Source organism: Culex pipiens, chromosome 1 (assembly GCF_016801865.2).
Source record: "Culex pipiens pallens isolate TS chromosome 1, TS_CPP_V2, whole genome shotgun sequence".
NCBI lineage: Eukaryota > Metazoa > Arthropoda > Insecta > Diptera > Culicidae > Culex > Culex pipiens.
This window is the reverse complement of record NC_068937.1, coordinates 114,684,101-114,698,107: the sequence shown is the minus strand read 5'-3', so window position 1 is coordinate 114,698,107 and position 14,007 is coordinate 114,684,101. Positions and strand designations below refer to the sequence as shown.

The 14,007-nt window shown below is 42.3% G+C and overlaps 2 protein-coding genes across 2 annotated transcripts; one reads left to right on the top strand and one right to left on the bottom strand.

The window, feature by feature from the left end:
* Nucleotides 1-1,416: 1,416 nt before the first annotated feature.
* Nucleotides 1,417-3,321, bottom strand: LOC120427159 (transcriptional repressor CTCF-like). Its single transcript, XM_039592018.2, has 3 exons — nucleotides 3,186-3,321; nucleotides 2,652-3,125; nucleotides 1,417-2,596 (listed from the first exon to the last, which is right to left on the bottom strand). The coding sequence occupies exons 1-3, from the start codon at nucleotides 3,227-3,229 to the stop codon at nucleotides 1,555-1,557; spliced, it is 1,560 nt and encodes a 519-aa protein (XP_039447952.1). The 5' UTR covers nucleotides 3,230-3,321; the 3' UTR covers nucleotides 1,417-1,554.
* Nucleotides 3,322-3,445: 124 nt separating this feature from the next.
* On the top strand, nucleotides 3,446-4,986 carry LOC120427161 (probable peroxisomal membrane protein PEX13). Its single transcript, XM_039592019.2, has 3 exons — nucleotides 3,446-3,969; nucleotides 4,029-4,259; nucleotides 4,317-4,986. Exons 1-3 carry the CDS (start codon nucleotides 3,644-3,646, stop codon nucleotides 4,828-4,830), a joined length of 1,071 nt encoding a protein of 356 aa, XP_039447953.1. The 5' UTR covers nucleotides 3,446-3,643; the 3' UTR covers nucleotides 4,831-4,986.
* Nucleotides 4,987-14,007: the final 9,021 nt, after the last annotated feature.

Genomic DNA, 14,007 nt, shown 5'->3' with positions numbered 1-14,007 from the left:
CTTGTTTGTAAACAAAATTTTGCGATTAATTTTTTTTTTGGGCGATGACAGTTCTTCGTGAGTGACTACACGCTAACCAAAAATTTTACATAGTTTAGTAAGTTTCACTCACACAAAAAATAAGATTATTTTAAAAGAATTTTTTTTATTTAGTAAATTAATTGATTGTAATTTTGATCGAGCAATGATCATAAAATTATTAGTTCTGTACGTTAACAGGCGCAATTACGATACAATTTTCATAGATGTGCACCCTTACCAAAAATCATGATTTTTTGAGTTCCAAATCTCACTTTTTATACGATTTTTTGAGTTCAGATACTACAACCATAAAAATGGTTATATGAGTTGAACTGAAAAAATCGTATGAAAAGTGGGATTTGGAACTCAAAAAATCATGATTTTTGGTAAGGGTGTATGCAGATCGGAAGGAAAGGGGTCAAGAAACAGCTTTACGAACAGCAGAACAAAGGAGAGGGAGCGATTTCTTGGGGCTTTTCTTCACCCTCTCTGACTCGCTTGCGCTGCTGCTGCTGCCCATTTGATTTTTTTCTTGACCGATTCCTTTCGAAGTGCGTATACCGCTACTGGTTACACCCTTACCAAAAATCATGATTTTTTGAGTTCCAAATCCCACTTCATACGATTTTTTCAGTTTAACCCATATAACCATTTTTATGGTTGTAGTACCTGAACTCAAAAAATCGTATGAAAAGTGGGATTTGGAACTCAAAAAATCATGATTTTTGGTAAGGGTGTAGAAAAAAAATGACAAATAAACAATTCCAATATAAATTTGTTATAAATGGCTATTTTGAATGAGCGTGTGAGCAACAGCAAGCAGACTTTACGCTGACCTCTAGTGGCGAACACTAAAAAAACCGAGAATTTAGTACAGTTTAGTACTACAGCTAAAAAGCTCATTTGACAGTTAAGATTTTTGCATACTCGTCGGGCGCAATAGAGATATCCACACGCGAGAGTGTGTTAGTTTGTAACAAAATTTACACGCAGACATAAGCAAATCGAGTAGAATAGAGTTATCTACGTGCGCATGTATTGCGTGTACGTACACGAAAAAAAGTGAGGTTAAATTTTGTACCGTCCAGCAAAACAAATGGCGTGCTAGTGTGCGTGAGAGCGGGCTTAGATAACTCTATGATTCGTCTGTCAAAATCAGCTGTGTCCTTTGTTATACCACGAGCACGTGGTAAACAGCTGGTATTTACAGGCCAGTTCGGCTACTCGATTTGCCTGTGTCTGCGTGTAACTAAATTCCAAACTAACACACTCTCGCGCGTGGATATCTCGTTCGTTAGAAAGATCCGATCGATGCTCATCGGTTCTACATTTCACACAAGAGGAGGCTGTGTTCGTCTTGGCTCATGAAAATGTAAATGCGCAGTGCATGGCCGATAATTTTGGGTAATTTTAATGAGTACAGTTGCGAAATATCCATCGCAAATCATAGGTACAGTTCAAGAATGGAATCAAATTTTGTTTCACTTCCTATTAGAATAAAAAAATAACTTAACTGGTAAATACGCAACAGCTTTAAATATGCTTCAGAGAATGCCTCTGGAACATGGCGAATCCTCCGAACGTTTCCGCGCACTTGTTGCACTTGTACAGCAGCGACAGGTTCTCCGGACAGTGTTCCGCAATCGTGTGTCGCTCGACCAGCGCCAGCGAATCGAACCGTTTGTCGCACTCGGCGCACGAGTAAACCTTCGACTGCGGGATGACCACTTCTTTGTACCAGCTTGCCCCGGTAAGGTAGCAGTCGATCTCCTCCTTTACCAAAATCACGTCTTCGGTTTCCGGGGCTGTTTCTGTTTCGGCGGTGGGCATTCCGCGGCCCAAAAGGCACGCCTCCTGATGGCGGACGAGCCTGGTGGCGTCGGTGAAATTTCGCTGGCACAGCAGACACTGGAGGACCTCTTGGTGGGCATCGTCGTTTATAGAGTTGGCAGAGAGTGCCGAGCAGTCCGGATCATGGTTGGAACCGAGGCCAAGTTCGGCGTGTTTCTCCTGCAAGTGGGTTTCGTAGGCGGTCAAATCTGCGCACGTTGCCGAACATTCGGGACACGCAAAGGACTGAGACTCGCTACTGGTGAACGAATGTTCATTTCCCTTGGGTAGTCCATGCTTCTCTAGTAGCTGTGGAATTGCGTGCGATTTAAAGTGCGCTTCGTAGAAAAACAGTCTGCGGTACAATTTGCCACATGTGGGGCACTTGTAGGTCAACGGTAACTCGGCGTGTTGGTCCCGGCAATGAGCTTCAAACTTGACCGAATCCGTCTCGATCGAATCGCAGTGGACGCACATGAACTGAAGAGCCGTTGGAACCAGGGCGCCGTGACACATGTACGCGTGGACCTGAAGCCAGTTGGGCACTTGGGATTGCTCCGGACAGTAGGGACAGCGGTGAGTTTGCTGTCGATTGAGGACGGAAGGAGAGTTCGGAGAACTTGTCATTACTGCTTTAGATGGTGGAACAGTCGATGGCATCAAACATTTACTGCTGCGAGGACGTTTAACGGCCGTTGAGTGTTCGATTGAGTTTGAGCTTTTTCCGTTAACAGGTGGAGTGTTTCTGAAACAGCATGTGACATTAAATGCGTAAGGAAGATAAAGCTATGCAAACTTACGTGAAACTTGTTGAAATTTCTGCCACTGCAAAATCCACCGTCAAGTCCGGCAAATCCGAATCAGTCGGCCCCGCATCTCGTAGATCATCCAAAGAATCCTCCCCCAAGCCAACCTCCAAGTTCTCAACACTGGCCATGTCCTGATCCTCGCCAGCGCCACCCTCGTATTCGTTCAGCGCCATATGCACCAAACAGTGGTCGTAAAACTGTCCCAACGCTCGGTAAATCTTGTGGCACAACGGACAGCAGTAGCAGCAAGTAATCCCGGGATGGGATTCCCGGTGGTGACGAAAGAACTCCAAACGCTTGCTGGTAAGATACGGACATAGCCGACACTGCATAGGGCAGCGTTCGAACGCCGGATGGTGGCTATTCGTGTGTCGCTGCAGGGCAGCGGTAGATCGGAACAACTTCGGACAGTGCACACACTGGAACATCTTTCCGGGCTCTACCACCGCTGCCGTCGGTGGGATCCTTGAAATAGGATTAGCTTTTAGGTAGACAACGGGAATTGGTTTTGGAAGCTGTACTTACACCGCAACGGCGTTATTCTGGTGCTCACTTGCTTCCGACGACATTCCGGGTTGTGAATCCGACGATTAAAAATTTGGCGCGAAAAGATTCCCCTTCCGATTTTTCAAATTTGCACGTCAATGTAAAATGATTCGGTTGGTGTTGTTTTCTTTCTGTAAAAATGGGTAAAAATTCAAGCTTCGTTCAGCGTGTGAATTGTCACATCGAAAAAAGATTGTGAAATTTGCTGTCAAAATTCTAGTCCAAAACAATTCTCTTATCTTAAAAACTACAAAATTTTAACCTTTTTTCCGAAGACTTCGTGTAAATTTGTGTTTTGTTACGTAAATTCCACAATGTAATGAGTAATGCAATGTTTAATTAAATAACTACGCGAAAGTTCATGATAAAACAGTGAAAACAAAGAACCCGCAGGGCAAACAAAACAAACCAAATCACTGTCGAAGGCCACAGCAGCGATGCAGCCCAACACCAACTTCCGGAACCCGATCCTGAACGAACCGCGCGTGTTCGGAGGCCAGTACGGGCTCAGCACGCCCGCAGGAATTGTGTCCTCGAACCAGCCGCCACCGCTCCCACCCCGGCCGGTCACCTCCTCCATGCAGATGGGCTACGGATCGCCTTACGGAGGAACCCGCTTCGGAATGCCCTCGTCCTATGGGTATTCCGGATTTGGCGGGATGGGTGGTTACGGTGGAGGGTACGGTGGGGTTGGATATGGCAGCATGTTTGGAGGCGGCGGTTACGGGGGGTACGGGATGAGCGGACCGTATCCGGAACATCGGTAGGAATGATTACTGGGGGATTGTTAGTTAATTTTAGTTGATGTCTTTTTGTTCCTAGCTTCATTCAAATGGCCGAGGAGAGTTCGCGGCCGGCGTTCGAGAACATCCAGTCGCTGGTGGGCGCCATCGGGAACATTGCTGCCATGCTAGACTCGACGTTTTTCGCGTTGACCAGCTCGTTCCGGGCGGTGCTAGGAGTGGCGGCCAATTTTGCCCATCTGCGCGGCGTTTTTGCGCAGTTCTGGACCTCGTTCGCTCTGATTCGTTGGGGAGTTTGGGCGTACAGAAAGTATGTCAATTCTATGATGAAATTGCTTAAAATTCTTTAAAAAAAACTCTATTTCAGAGTGCTGTATTTGCTCAGAATCACGAAAACCGACCCGACAACGGAAAGCTTCAAGGAAGCATTTCAAATGGCCGAAACGAACGGCGGTGGCAATCCACCGGGCAGCGGTCAAAAACGAGGTTCCTCCATGTCAGTGGTCCTGTTCCTAGGCTTTATCCTGTCTGCGCCGTACCTGCTGATGAAGCTGTTTGGCGGCGCCGAAACGCCGGATCAGTCGAAAAATCCTCGCGAATGGAAGAACCCCGTCGAGGCGGTGGCCATCTACAACTTTGACGGAGCCAACCCCGGTGAGCTGACCATACGGGCCGGCCAGCCAATCCTGATCGCGCCGCGGACCGTCCAAACCGAGCAGAACTTGCTGAACACGGGCTGGGTGCTGGCTTCGGTGGACAACACCACAGCCGGGCTGATTCCGGTCAACTATGTGCAGGGAGCGGCCGCCAAGGTTGCGCAAAAGGACGTTACGTTACATTCCGAAGAGCAGCAGCAGCAGCTGCAATCGAGCGATGCTTGAGAGATGAGGACGAAACCAACATTGGGCAGGTACAATTTTACATTATTTGGTTAAAAATTCTTTTATATTTTATGGAAACTGTAGACTTTTAGTTTGTTATCGATATATTATTCGGATTGGTTAGCTCAAAAGGTTTATAAATCAATGATATGGGTATTTTAGTGGCGTTATTCATGTCTAGGACATTCCGAAAGGTTGCCCCCCTATCGAAGAATAACAGACCCTCATGTTACGTCTGGCCACAGACTTGGCACCAACCAATATGCGTTTGTTGCTGCTTCTCCTCCTCCACGAACTATGCTGGACATTAGGTCTATTCCCGTACCTGCAGAATTGCAGAATTTCTGCAACTTCTGCAGAATTCTGCAGCCAGCATAAGTCACTTTTTAGCAGAACGTTCCCGTACTTTTCAGCTCGCTCTCTTCATCTCTCTCTTTTGCAGAAGTTCTGCAAGGAGAGAAGCCACAAAACTTTTGCCTGGGTAGCGCGTTCCAGTACTTTTTCTGCAATATTGTACACAGTTGAGTGGATTTACTCAAATTGGGTATTAAAGTTTTTTATTATTTAAAAAAAAGGGATTGACAAAAATTTTTATTTGTAATTGAAATAAGTTTACCTCTAGAACGGTGACTTATTTTTTATGCAACTCAACATTTTATTTTAAAGATGCTTATGATTAGGTAGACATTTAACATTACAAACAATTATTTTTTTTACATCAGGTAAAAAATAGAAATGAGAGTGGCAAAAACTAGGGCAAAAATGACAAACAAAGGTTTAATTTAGAAGAGATCATAAATACATGTTTAGATAGCAGAGCATTTGAAGTTTTTTTTTTGATTCAGGACATAACATAACAAAATTATGGATGTCACATGGAAGAACAACGGTGACGCAGCGAAATTGAAAAATATTAGAAAGTAATTGAATCAAAGCTCAAAAATATGGAAACACATAGATTACGAAATCATAAGGGTTCGTTCAAAAATTACGTCCAGACTTAGAGGGGGGGAGGGGGGTAAGTATTTTGTGACAGTTTGTGACAGGGGGGAGGGGGGGGGGGGTTTGGCAATTTGTTACGTCCAGTTAAAATTTGAAATAATAAAAAAAAAAAATGCAACCCCTGCAAACACAACAATCATTTGATTTGTCAAACGAGAATCCCGGTAAGATTTTAAAAAAAATCTAGTTTTATGTACGCGCAAAATCCCTATAACACAGATCTGTGTAAAAAAATTACACAGATTGCTGTTCAGTTCTAGCTTTCATAATCTGGGTTAAATTTTTTTACACAGATCTGTGTACAAGACTTTTACACAGATTCTGTGTATTCCTGGTTTTGGGCGATCTGTGTCAATTTTACACAGATCTGTGTTATCTGGATTTTGCGTGTACAACCTTGTTAAAACGCTCTACACTTGACAAATTGTGTCGAGTTCAATACGTCATATGAACCTTGCGGATTTTTCTACAGGGTATCTGTTAGTTGTCAATGGCAAAATTGCTTCGGTCAACATTCATTCGGCTTTTTCCACGCTTTGTGAATAAGTTTAGCTTTTAGTGGCACTTTCTTCATTTTTTTATCAGACGAATCCAGCTGAAGTGAAAGGTAAAACAGGTTAGTTTGACGGAATGTCAAATGTTTCATATATATTTTCTTTCAGATGGAACGTGGCAAAGCGTTGGACAAGATTTTCGATGCCTTTTGCAAGGCTTTTCCACTGCGCAGCCGAAAGGCAAATCAAGAGGCCACTCACACCTTTTGGAAGACGGTTAAAGGCGAGCAGGACTGGAGCAACAAGGTTCAGGAGAAGATTAAGGAGTTGCAGGCAAAGGCTAAAGCGCCAACCGGAACTATCATGAACTTTTTTACGACCGTGTCCATGCCCTCACAACCGTCTGTCCCAGCATCCACCCCGGAAAACGCGCCTTCTGTGGTAATCAATCCGGCCGATCCGGAACCGGTAGCCTCTTCCGCTTCCGTAGACGAAGCCAGCTCAAGCAAATATGTTTGCCCCAAACAAGACAACATCCGGAAAGAGCTTGAGGCGTTGACCTCGGAAGTTTGCTCTCTATTGCTACGAGAACGGAACGGGATTTTGTCAGCTGAGCAGGAGAAAGATCTCAAGGAGAAAACCCGAAAGAAACTGAAGCTCGAACAAGACCTGAAAAAGTTGAAAGCGGACCAGGAGCGACAAAAGGAGTTCCGTGTCCAGAGGAAGCGAGCCTTGGAGGCAGCCTGCGAAAGCAACCCGGAGTTGTCTAAGCAACTGAAAATCCGGAAGGAGGTCGGCCGTCCGGACATCGAATCGGACCAGCCACTGTTTATCAAGGCATTGCTAAACATTGCCAAATACGGCGCATCGGCTGACGCTCGGCGACGGTACGTTCTCAACTAGATTTTCAGATCGTCAAAATTATAAAATATTTCAGTTAAACTAAAATATGTTTCAACGATAATATCTCAATTTTAATTTTATGTTGTAGGTCTGAAACAGTGCGCAGCGTTAAAACCCTGGACCAGCTTACAGAAGCACTTAATCATCTCGGATTTGAGGTCTGCCGTTCGTCAGTGTACTACCGGCTCCAGGCTAAAAATAGTCGTACGACGGATGGACAGCGGCACGTTCGAGCGGTGAACGTGGCACTTGCTAAGGCTGGCAAGGATCTGCATAAATCGCATGAAGATGGATATTTCTGTAAAAGCACGATGACCGCGTTGGATGAAGTTGCGTCATTTTTTGGACCAACCGAGGTGGCCAAACTCAGTATTGACGACAAGGCACGCGTGCCGCTTGGGATTGCTGCAGCTACCGCTCAAGCCCCATTGCTGATGCATATGGAGTATCGTGTGCGGCTTCCCGATCATGACTGGGTGGTGGCCGATAGGCATAAGCTCATTCCGTCGGTTTATGCTGGTGTGGCCATTAAAAAGGATGGCTTCGGCGACAAAGGTGCCGTGTCCTACTCGGGCCCGACACACGTGTCGGTGCGTTCCGGCAAACACTCGAAGTCGACTGCGTACAGCCACGCCCGGGATCTCGATCATGTGTTCAGCTTGGAGGAATTCAAATGTCTTGTTAAGACGCCGGATGGCCAGCCGAAGCCTATTCTTATCCTGACCGTCGATGGCGGTCCGGATGAGAATCCCCGCTACCAGAAGAACATCGAAATAGCGATTCATCACTTTCTCACGAAAAACCTTGATTGCCTCTTCATCGCCACGAACGCGCCTGGCCGCAGTGCCTTCAACGTTGTTGAACGGCGTATGGCACCGTTGTCCCGCCAACTCTCAGGCGTCGTGCTCCCTCACGATCGCTATGGAAGCCATTTGGATGCCTCAGGCAAAACGGTTGACGCGGAATTGGAAGTCGAAAACTTCCAACATGCTGGAGAGTGTTTGGTGGAAATTTTTTCGTCGGTTGTCATCGACGGATATCCAGTGACAGCCGAATTCGTCCCGTCTAGCGAATCGGAACTTGAAAAGAACTCAATTCAAGCAGCATCACCAGAATGGGTAAGCCAGCACGTGCGATCCTCTCAATATTTCTTACAGATTGTTAAGTGCCTCAACCCCGCATGCTGTGGCTCATTCCGCAGCGTCTACCAAACGTTCATCAAGAACCGTTTCTTGCCAGCACCGATACCTTTGCGCTACAAGCAAAACCTCGAGATTTCTGACGATCCATCGACGAAAACGTACGCTACGCTCTTCCAGAACCTCGCGTTTTTCAACAAAGACGTACCCTATGATGAGTATTGCCCCTCTTTGGCCGAAAAGTTAAAGTCACGTGTTTGTGACGATTGTGGTTTGTACTTTGCATCCAATGTGCTGCAAAAAAAGCATCGTGTCATTCATAAGGGCGACGGACGCAGAAAGCGAGCAGTCGCGAAAAGCCAAATCTCGGAAGACATTTTTCTGGAGGGCGATGGTGGTGACGATGAACAACAGGTTCAGGATCAGGTTCAGGTTAATGTTGATGACGTTTTGCCGGTTGTGTCCCTGGAAGAGCATTTGGCCAATCCCTGGATTGACGATCTTTAAGTGTATTTTACTATACTTTGAAAAATAAAAGCGTTATTTCTGGAAAGGTAACACTTCGTTTTATTCTGCCAAAGTACCAAAGGACGTTCTTGGGGGGGGGGGGTAAAGGATTGTGACAGTTTGTGACAAGGGGGGGGGGGAGGGGGGTAAAAAATGATCAAAAATCCTGGACGTAATTTTTGAACAAACCCTAACTAAAAATATAAAAAAAACTAATATTTTTAAATTGAGTAACTAAAAAAAATCAGGTACTTGAGAAATTTAAAATGCAAATATTTATAGAAAAATTTAAAAAAAAACACACACAAATTCAACGCTTCAAAAATTCAAATAATTAAAAATTAAGTAATTCAAAATGTTTAAAGTTTAAATAAGCTTAATATCAAAACCCAAAATTAAAAAAATTAAGGTTGAAAAATACAAAAGCTCAGACCTCAAAAATTCAAATATTTTGAATTCGAAATGAAAAAAAAATCAAAAGTTTGAACTTCAAAAACTCAAAATCAACAGTTAAAAATTTCAAAGAAATTATAATTTGAAAAACTAACTTAATCCACCTATGTGGTTGATGCCTTCCTCACTTTTTACAAAAAATGGGTATATGAGTGATTTCATCATTTTTTTAGATCCAGAAAAAAAGAACACAATGTATAACTTATGTGGTCATAACTCGAGACAGGGTTGCCAGATCTTCAATGTTGGACTCTTTGGAAAGGCCTTTCAATTACCTAACCAACGATGGGTCGGATGAAGGATCCGGACATTGTTTACATACATTTAAATAAGATCTGGCTACTAAAAAGTACATAAATATCACTTAAGTGGTTATAACTCGAGACAGGGTCGCCAGATCTTCAATGTTTTGACTCGTTGGAAAGGTCTCTTGATAACCTAACCAACGATGGGTCGGATGATGGATCCGGTCATAGTTTACATACATTTAAGTGAGATCCGGCTTCAAAAATGAAAATGAATACCACTTAAGTGGTCATAACTCGAGACAGGATTGCCAGATCTTCAATGTTTTGGACTCATTGGAAAGGCCTTTCAATTACCTAACCAACGATGGGTCGGATGATGGATCCGGACTTAGTTTACATACATTTAAGTAAGATCCGGCTTCAAAAAAGTACATAATTATCACTTAAGTGGTTATAACTCGAGACAGGGTTCCCAGATCTTCAATGTCTTGGACTCATTGGAAAGCCCTTTCAATTACCTAACCAACGATGGGTCGGATGAAGGATCCGGACATTGTTTACATACATTTAAATAAGATCCGGCTACAAAAAAGTACATAAATATCACTTAAGTGGTCATAACTCGAGACAGGGTTGCCAGATCTTCAATGTTTTGGACTCATTGGAAAGGCCTTTCAATTACCTAACCAACGATGGGTCGGATGATGGATCCGGACATAGTTTACATACATTTAAGTAAGATCCGGCTTCAAAAAAGTACATAAATATCACTTAAGTGGTTATAACTCGAGACAGGGTTGCCAGATCTTCAATGTTGTGGACTCGTTGGAAAAGTCTCTTGATTACCTAACCAACGATGGGTCGGATGAAGGATCCGGACATTGTTTACATACATTTAAATGAGATCCGGCTACAAAAAAGTACATAAAAATCACTTAAGTGGTTATAACTCGAGACAGGGTTGCCAGATTACCAATGTTTTGGACTCGTTGGAAAGGTCTTTCAATTACCTAACTAACGATGTATAACATGATGATGTTTGGTTCAGTTTACTGCCATTTATTCAACATCCAAAAAAATGCGAAAACACATTTTTATACATAACTTTTGAACTACTTATCGAAACTTCAAACAATTCAATAGCACCGTATGGGACCCTAAACCAAGTCGAATGCGACTGGTTTGGTCAAAATCGGTTCAGCCAGTGCTGAGAAAACTGAGTGACATTATTGGTCACATACACACACACATACACACACACACACATACACACACACATACACACAGACATTTGTTCAGTTTTCGATTCTGAGTCGATATGTATACATCAAGGTGGGTTTTCGAGCTTTAAATAAAAAGTTCAATTTTAGAGCAGGATTATAGCCTTACCTCAGTGAGGAAGGCAAAACGTAAAATTAAAAAAAAATGTGAATAAAAAAATATTGTAATTGAGTTTCAATTATAAAAAATAGAAACAGTTTGTACTCTATTATCCGACGACCTCTTCAAAATTTCTAATCTCTAAATCTTCTAAATATGCGTTTTTAACCTAGAATATGACTCCAAAATATGTGTATTTTTTATGATTTAAGATGGCGGCATTTAAGAATTTAAGAATTGTGGTGTAGAGTATACCGTATAATTTTTAATAAAATTTATATCAATTTTAAATAATATAAAGTATGATGTGTAAACAACGTAACTTATGTTGCAGCAATAATTTTATGGTCATCAATTATATAATCAATTATGTTGATTATTTCTCGATTAAATTTTCGAAAGGTCCTATCTGCATGGGAAACCTATGACTCATAGGTTGTTTTGAAAATTTACTCTAGACTTGTTTGGTATAGTCTTATACCTTTTTATGATTCCTTCATTGAAAGTTTAACAAAATACTTTTAATATTTTGGTTCATATAAGACAAATTAGTAGCACCGTCACAGGTACAATTTATAATTTGCCAATTAAATTTACTCTTTATTTTAACACACATATTTAGTCTGTTCAAAAACATCTGAAGATCAATAATCAATCCTTAAACAAATATTTATTTGAAATTTATTCAACTCAAAAGCAATGTGTCTTTTAATAGTTTTTAAAAACAATTTGTTTTTATGAAACAAATTGTTTGATGAGTTATTAGCCGTGCTGTAATACTGGATTAACTTAACAACTTTTGATCAGGTAAAAATACTAACACTAAAAAAATAATAAATTTGCGGGCGGGACATTACATTCATGAACTAAGCCTGAAATTGTTAACATAAAATATCGTACTCAATAAAACCAGACATTAAAAAAATATCCCAAAAACCATCAATTTCAAATATACAAACGTCCCTTCAAAAAGACTACCTAAATTTAGTAATAATACAACATCAAATTTATTGCAACTACATAATAATAAAATGCTTGATTTAACCCAACTTGCTCATTTTTTGTAACCGTGTACTCACACCAACTTTCAGTTACTTTTCAACACGAAAGAGAAGAGAGAGCTTGCAGAAAAGTACGGGAACGGTTTTGCTGCAACTTCTACCTCTCTCATTGCAGAAGTTCTGCTTGAGAGAAAAGTTAATTTTGTTGCAGAAAAGTACGGGAACGCTCTGCTGCCAATTTCGTGCAGAATTGCAGAATTCTGCAGTACGGGAATAGACCTATTGTTCGCGATCAAATCGAGTCCCGACTGACACACTGTGTGGGAGGAAATTTATTGTAAATGTTCATTTAATTTTTTTTAAAGTCTTATAAAAATATCTAGAGTTTTTTTTGTATCCAGGTTTTTATGCGAAGATGGCGTTCTAATGGTGAACATCCGAAATGTCAAAATCGCGCAGTAGCACCAACATTAGAAAACAAATGTGGCTGTCATGCCATGGCACACTTTTTTCGGAATATTGGTACCACTGCGTGATTTTGACATTTCGGACGTTCGCCATTCGAACGCCATCTTCCCTTAAAAACCTGGATAAGGCTTAAAACTAATATCACAGTTGATGACGGAGGAGCTGAAGGTTCTCGTTGCCCTTTCGATGCCTGCTTCAATGGTGTCGACGCCGGCCAGCTTTTGTAGATCGTCGGTCGGGTACCACGGGTCCAGGTTGTGCACCATCTTGAGCAGCTTGTTCTTCCTCACCTGTAGTCGTTTTCGGTGCGATTTGGCGCAGTTGTCCCAGACCGCAGCGGCGTAGGTCAGCCTTGACGGGCAGCGACTTGTTCTTGATGCTCAGCTTCGACCGCCGATTCAGCAGGGAGTAGTGCGGTTTCGTGGACCGATCCACCTTCCCAATGATGTACATAGTTCGCGTGCTTGTCGTATTTTAGCTTCTTGTTATGCACCACTCCCAGGTACGTGAACTCGTCGTTCCACGTTGCAGGGAGGTGCCAGGCAGCACGCCTCCTGGTGAAGAAAATTGACTGGGGTTACCCAGCGTTCAGCTTGATGCGCCACTTCCGCTGAAACTCCTCCAGGTTGTTCTGTGCCGCTTGAAGGTTGGTAACGACGATCTTCGTAAATGAGGTTGAATTGGGTCCTAAAATGAAGCTTAGATTGCTGATATTTTTGTTTACAGCGATAAAGCTTATTTTTCTGAGTACAATGACCCTTTGTTCGACCACAAAGAGTTTAAAATGGATTTTTAAATCAATTTTGAAAAATTAACCTCGTGGTCCTTCTTGACAGAAAAGCTCCTACTTGACAGCTCGTTACAAGGGGACCATAGTTGATCCATCGAAAAAATGGTGTCTTGTCAAAAATTTTTTTTGAGTTAAAATGAATAAATAAAGATCAGAAATGGTTTTTAATCGTGCTTTTTACCGTTGTACATAAAAATTGACACAGGGCTTTAGTACCCAATTGTTGATTTTACTATTCACAACTAGAAAGCTTATTTTCTTAGCGACCACAACGAATTTAAGAAGAATTACAAGCGCACGAACTGTCAACTTTTGTTGATGGGGGTCACGAAACGAATGCGCAACTTTTTCTGGTCACGTTCCTCCCGAGTTGCGTACTCAGCTTCCCACTAAAAATAAATTAACGCCCCGATCGGTCCTCGTCAGCCCTATTTTATTCAACCACCGGACTGATCGGAGCATTACATTTCAGAGGGTAATAGCAGTGTACGCACTTCCTCTCCTTTGTTCTGCAGTTCGTAAAGCTGTTTCTGGACCCCTTTGGAGCTGCGTACTGACCCTTTAGATCGATCGTAAAAAAATGGTTTTCAGAAAAAAAGACATCCATGCACAGTGGATACCGAGGTGGATACTGGCCTAATCAAATTAGGGTCCTTTAATAACTCTTAAAATGGGTAAAACAAACATCATTTTGCCTAACTTGTCATTTCCGTGCAGCGTTCTTGTTCTTTTGGCTTTATCCCTTTTTATTCCTTTTTTCATCACTTCTCTTCTTCATTCTTTAGCTCTTTT

Coding starts and splice junctions, on each gene's coding strand:
- LOC120427159 (XM_039592018.2), bottom strand. CDS start 3,229: ATGTCGTCGGAAGCAAGTGAGCACCAGAATAACGCCGTTGCGGT. Junction 3,126..3,185: donor CAGAATAACGCCGTTGCGGT/GTAAGTACAGCT, acceptor TCCTATTTCAAG/GATCCCACCGACGGCAGCGG. Junction 2,597..2,651: donor GAAATTTCAACAAGTTTCAC/GTAAGTTTGCAT, acceptor ATGCTGTTTCAG/AAACACTCCACCTGTTAACG.
- LOC120427161 (XM_039592019.2), top strand. CDS start 3,644: ATGCAGCCCAACACCAACTTCCGGAACCCGATCCTGAACGAACCGCGC. Junction 3,970..4,028: donor GGACCGTATCCGGAACATCG/GTAGGAATGATT, acceptor TTTTGTTCCTAG/CTTCATTCAAATGGCCGAGG. Junction 4,260..4,316: donor GGAGTTTGGGCGTACAGAAA/GTATGTCAATTC, acceptor ACTCTATTTCAG/AGTGCTGTATTTGCTCAGAA.